Consider the following 6,000-nt stretch of genomic DNA (forward strand, 5'->3'; position numbering starts at 1 on the left):
ATTATTATTATTATTATTATTATTATTATTATTATTAGTATTAGTATTAGTATTATTAGTATTAGTATTAGTATTAGTATTAGTATTAGTATTAGTATTAATTAGACTAGGACTCACCCTAACCCCCCAATAATCTGAGTCTTCGCTTACCAACCTCGGAAGGATGGAAGGCTGAGTTAATCTCTTTTTTTTAAATAAATTTTATTAGTTTTTATAGGGTTAGGAATGAGGTGGGATTGGGATTTGGGTTAGGGTTAGGATTAGGGTCGGGGTTGAGGTTAGGGTTTTTCCAAATAACATTCTCAATATTTAGCAAACAGCACAATATCCGGGTTCATATGTTTAACAAGAAATAATAGATAATAGTTAATTATCATAAACAATATGTTACTTAATCGCTCGATAGTCTTCTTCTTACTAATATATATTCAAAGTTACATATCACATTCCTTTCTCTCTAACTCATGTTTCTAGCCATTGATAGAAATTATCCCATGTTCTAAAGCAGACATGTCAAACACAAGGCCCGGGGGCCAGATCCGGCCCGCGAAGTTGTTTCATGCGGCCCGTGAAGCCATCCTGGAAACAAGTGAGGGAACGGCCCCCACTGCCTTGGCCCTGGCCCAGAGACCCTCCTTCTGCCAGAGACCCTCAGATCTGTCCCATTCCTGCCCAGGCCCCCATAGGCACCCTTGATGTGAACGATCTAGAGCTGGCCATGCCCACCCAGTAGGCCATATGCACTCTAGCCACGCCCACCCAGTAGGCCACGCCCACCCTGGCCATACCCACCCGGCCCCTTGAGGGCAACTGCAATGCTGATGCGGTCCTCAGTGAAATTGAGTTTGACACCCCTGTTCTAAAGTAATCTTGAGCCCCATCAGTATCAAACTCCAGACTGCGGGCAGAGTTAGCCTGCAGTACCGCCTTCTAACCACTGGACCACCAAGACCTTGAATCCTCCAAGAGGAGTAAGCTCCGTTTTAAGAAAATCCAGGCTCTGTCTTGGGCCTGCTCACCTCAGGGTGATGTCACAGTCCTTTTTCCTCCATCTTCAGGTCTATCTCTGCCGTCCACCTGCCTGCCCCTTGGCTGTCTACGAGATGATGCTGAGATGCTGGGCACGAGAGGCCAAGGATCGCCCATTGTTCCAACACCTGCACTGCTTCCTGTCTGGGGATGCCCTCAATATGGTGTGAACCAGACCAGCGCTGGTCAATCGGAGGCTGTGTTAAGAAGTTGGACAGCACCATAGAGACTGCTGGAGACCGGATGTGGCCCAGAGGCCATCAAGGCTTGGTAGCATTTCTGTGGGACATCTGGTTGTTCACTCTGGCCCAGCCTTTGCTCAAATCTCACCCTCCAATATCTAGTTCTCTTTCTACCCTCGTGTTCTTTTTTGCCTGGTCATCTCTACTTAACTTATTCCATCACATGATTCAAAATTGTTATTTTGAGATTCTTACCCACTGTGTTAACTCATATTTCTCCTTTTTCCCTAAACCAGTCTGTTTCAGCTTTAAACCAACTTGGTGCCTTCCTGGTGTGTCTAGAAACTACAATTCTCAAAGTTGTTTTTTAGTATTTATCAACCCCAGAGTAAGGAACTCAAGGGTCCTCCATGTGTCTGGCCCGTTCCAAATTCCATCAAGAACATTTGCAGCAAAGGGACAGTTGGAAGTCCGAAACATCTGGAGAACGTGAGGTTGCCTGCAGCCAGAGATCATCATGTTGACTAGAAAGTCTTAGTTCTAGTCTTAACACATCTGGGAGACACTCAGGCAAGGAAGCTGCTCGGTCAAACGTAGCCCTATTCCTCCGGCCATAATTTGAACAAATATTTCATTACTTGGTTCTTCCAAATGTTTCTTTTCTTGCATCATTCTAGGTCTTTCTCCTGTCCTTTGATCTCCAGGTTTTCAGGGTGAGCTAAGGAAGCAGGGTTATAGTGGCTAAGGTGTTTCCTGAACCCCTCTTTCTCTGTTTTCCTTCAGCACCAAACCAGGCACAGTGTAATGTTCTGATTGGGCTAATCATGTCCTTCACTTCCATTCAACGCTAGCAGCTCTGTGAGCACCAGAGGACTATAAATGTCGGACCCATCCCTAAGTAGCCCTAGATTTCAGCCCCTCCTTGAGAACGCGAGGGGAGGATGTCAATGCTGGCTTGCGTAGCAGGACTACCAACCGTCTGGCTAGCCAATTCAACATTGAAGAGGAAACCTTACGGCTTTGAGGTGCCATAAAAGATAAAACTTTATTGAACACAGATCTCAGGACTGAAGAAGCAAAATCAACTCTAGTTTTTGCCACGCGAAAATCTGGTTAGTTAACAATAGCTTTTCACAGCCCCCACCCACCAAAGTGTTCACACTGCCCAATCACATGTCTTTGGTTTTTTATGGGAATAATCCACTTTACCGTCAGATACCGGCTTTTGTGACCTTGGGTCTCATGGTCCCTGGATGGCTTCTTGAAATTCCTGTTTCTTTCCCAGGCTTCCCCTCCCCCACCCCGGTTTCTCTGGCAAGTTGAGTAGCGATAGAGGTCAGGAGGCACCTTAGCAATTCAGCCTTGACAAGGAGTCTGTAAGGATGGCTGCAGTAAAATACGTAAACATTTTGAACAATCGAGCACAGTACAATATGCGCGCGTTGAATATCAACACTCCTTTTTTTTCATGCCCTGCAATCCTTTCCTTTGACACACCAGAGTAATTGTGGGGTAGCACTCTCCCCCTTCTCCTCCACACATTCCTTTAGCTTGCCAAATTAGATTTGGGGGATTTGAATGCTCTTTAACAGAGACATCACACTGGATTTATAAGCGAAGTTGGGGTGATTGCTCCATACACTGTTGAAAGCTTTCCTTCCTTCCTTCCTTCCTTCCTTCCTTCCTTCCTTCCTTCCTTCCTTCCTTCCTTCCTTCCTTTCTTCCTTCCTTCCTTCCTTCCTTCCTCCCTCCCTCCCTCCCTTCCTTCCTCCACCATTCCTCCTTCCCTCCCTTCTTTCCAGAATATGATTTCAAACTGAGATGAGCACACATCTTTTGTGGTTAAGAATTGGATTCATGGGCAGCACTCTGCATAACACGATCTCCCAAGCTGTCTACGGACCTTACATAAAAATGGTTGGTCTGGGAGGCTTGTCTGGGAACATGGGAATTGTATTCTATCACAACTGGGGAGGCATAAAGTTAAGGCTACCTTGTACTGTAATTCACTAGCATTGGAAGGTGGAAAGTGTTGCATACTGGATATTCTCCCCCCTCCCCCCTTGTATGACGGAGGGTTAGGCTGTTTAACCTTGGAGAACTGTTGTACTGTTACACTGTTTGCGTGTGATGTCTTTCTCCAGAAAGATCTCTGTCTGTCTCTCTTGTCTCTTTCTCTCTTTTTCCCCCTCTCCCTCTCTTTCTGTACTTTTCTGTGAAAGTCTGCATATGTGTCAAAGGGAGTACTTTTCGCCTTTGACAGACTCCACCTGAGGGGGCTGCATTTTCAGCTTTAGATTCATTGGACTAACACTGGCAAAATAAGTGGGACCGCTTGGTCCAAGCACACTGGGATTAATTAAGCACTGGATGTTTGGAGAAGCTGGAAGAAAGGAGTGGCTTCAGAGATACTTCACGAATCCACGGTTGGCCAGGAGATACCTGGTCCTAGCTGTTCTCAAGAGTGGGCAAGAAGAAGAGGAAGGGACTGAGATTGGCCAGATTCGATGCGGCATCGACTGGACTTTGGGCTGGATGTGTTCATGGGCTGAACTGAAGAAAAAAAAAAAGAAACGATGCTGGTTCCTCCTAAGGACCAGCTGCCATTCCACATCCTCCAGATCATCCCAACGGGGGACTCGGCCCTGCTCTTTGTACACTTGTTTGTTTTCTTTTTCCTGGAGACTTGAGGTGACCTGATTGTAGATACTGTACTGTATAAAAAAAGGTGGTGGGAAAGATGCACTTTTCCAAACTAAAGAGAAGAGTCAGGAAATGTGGCTTTCTTTTTTCCTCCTCTGATTCCATGGTAAAAGATGCCACTCCCCCCCCCCCAAAAAAATGTCCTGGAAGTTAGCCATGGCATCCGGGCACATGCCCGGCTGCCATCTGTGTTGGATCACACAGGCAACTTCTGACAGGCAACCAACCCCATGCAATAAACTGCTGAGCCCAAAATCTTGGCGGAAAGGAGACGGAAGGGCGGTAGACTTTTCTTTTTAGCCTCCAACACAAATCTCGTCTAACGTCTTAAGCAATAAATATAAGCAATTAACTCATCAAGCCTCTTTCAAAATTGTAAAAAGTTGCAGAAACGGGAATGCCCAACGTCTTCATGCCCTAAAATCATTAGAGCTTTCTATGCTTTTGGAGGCATCTGTTATCAGGAAAAAAAAAAACCAAGATAAAACATAAGTGACAACAATCTGTTGAACCTGGTCCTTCAGAAGTTACCGTTGTTGTGCAGCTTAGTCTTACTCATTTTTGTTTAGAGGTTCCCTTAAGATTTGTAGGGTTCGTATAGAACATCCTATCCTTCAAACTGATTGCATCCAGATTTATGCAATTGGAAGAAATTCTAACACTGAAAAACAACGGCAAAGTTCATGCACAGTAGTAACCCAGGCTTTTTTTAAATCATGGTTTGTTGAAGTGTCTGGATGCTGATATTGCAAGCTATAAACCGTGGCTAACAAGCCACAGTGGCTTGGTACGTAAAACATGCATATTAAAAACAAACGGAGGTATTGTCTGATATTATCAGAAAGTGCAAAAGATTGTGTGGTGTTACCCTTTAGCACAGGGGTCCCCAACTTGTGGGCTGTGGCCCACTGGCCATCGGGCTGCGTGAGTGGCTGGTTGGTGCGGCGTGTTGGTGAGCGTACCTGCGAGTGTCACAGGCGTTCACAGCCCCATTTGTGCAAGTGTTGCCGTGTTGTGGGCACTCGTGATCCCACTCACGTGAGCAACAGGTGAGCACATTTACCCCTCCCACAAAACCATCCCTTTTTTCCCCCTCCCCACTGCTCGCGGCCGCCATAGCCAAAAGGTTGGGGAACTCTGGTTTAGCAGACATGTTGAATAGACTACCATACATGGGTTGTAAAAATCGAGAGAACTGCTAGATGCAGCAAGCTGTAGGTTTTACGTATCTCTCTGCTTCCTTCTAGTGTTCATCTGGACTTTTGCAGCCGAGAGATAATAGCCCTACTTGTGAAATCTGTGCAAAAAGTGGTGCATTGTGATGCACTTCCGAATTTTAGTTGATGCGTCTTTTTCAAATATTATGTACTAAGTCAGAAAAACTCTTTCATACGTAAAGTGATTCTCTGGAATCAGTGTGCAAAGGGATATACGCTGCGGTTATATTTCTATTCTCTCAGGAGGAAGTATCACAAAACTGAATGTTTTTTTCCCCCCAAGAAATTGTACATAGGATTGTAGCTTTAGTCACGACTAACTGTTGCTTGGTGGGGGTAAGCTAATGTTTCTAATATTTTCGATTGTTTGAAATTTACCCATCTTAATTAGATGTATATTTCTATTTGGACACGTTTTGGTGGTATAGTGTACCCATCACTGCATCATTTTGTTTCATCATCTCTCCATTTAACCTGTCAAATGCCCTTTTTTGTGTTTTCCTGGGAATACTTGTAGCTGTTTGTTCCTTTATGTGTATCAGGATGTGTATATATTTGAAGAGCAGAAAAAAATAGATTTTTTTACATTAATATATAGAAGTTTGGGGGTTTGTTTGTTTTTAGTCCTTTCCATTTACGTGGTGAAATAAAACGCTTTGCATTTTGTATACTTCAAGAATTGGTGTGTGAAAGTCAGCCTTTCAACTCACAGAAAAGAGAGTGAAATTGGACAGGAGGACGTCCAAAATAATTCATCTATGAAAAGAACCCACATCAATTTGAATGTAGCTGTATAATGATGTAAACTTAAGGACTGGGAAATTTGAGAATGTACAGCTAGTAGTCGCTAAATGAATGGCCATTATGTG

The 6,000-nt window shown here is 44.2% G+C and overlaps 1 protein-coding gene across 4 annotated transcripts in view; it reads left to right on the forward strand.

Annotated features, from left to right (window-relative positions):
- The window catches only part of DDR1 (discoidin domain receptor tyrosine kinase 1), an 81,515-nt gene extending 75,793 nt beyond the window's left edge, over positions 1–5,722 (forward strand). For all 4 annotated transcript variants that reach the window (XM_083356840.1, XM_083356843.1, XM_083356841.1 and 1 more), the window contains one exon: positions 1,059–5,722. In XM_083356840.1, coding sequence (XP_083212966.1) covers positions 1,059–1,199 — 141 coding nt within the window. In that variant the 3' untranslated portion in view covers positions 1,200–5,722. The remainder of the gene's footprint in view (positions 1–1,058) is intronic.
- Positions 5,723–6,000: the final 278 nt, after the last annotated feature.

This window comes from Vipera ursinii (assembly GCF_947247035.1).
Source record: "Vipera ursinii genome assembly, chromosome: 2".
NCBI classification, from domain to species: Eukaryota; Metazoa; Chordata; class Lepidosauria; order Squamata; family Viperidae; genus Vipera; species Vipera ursinii.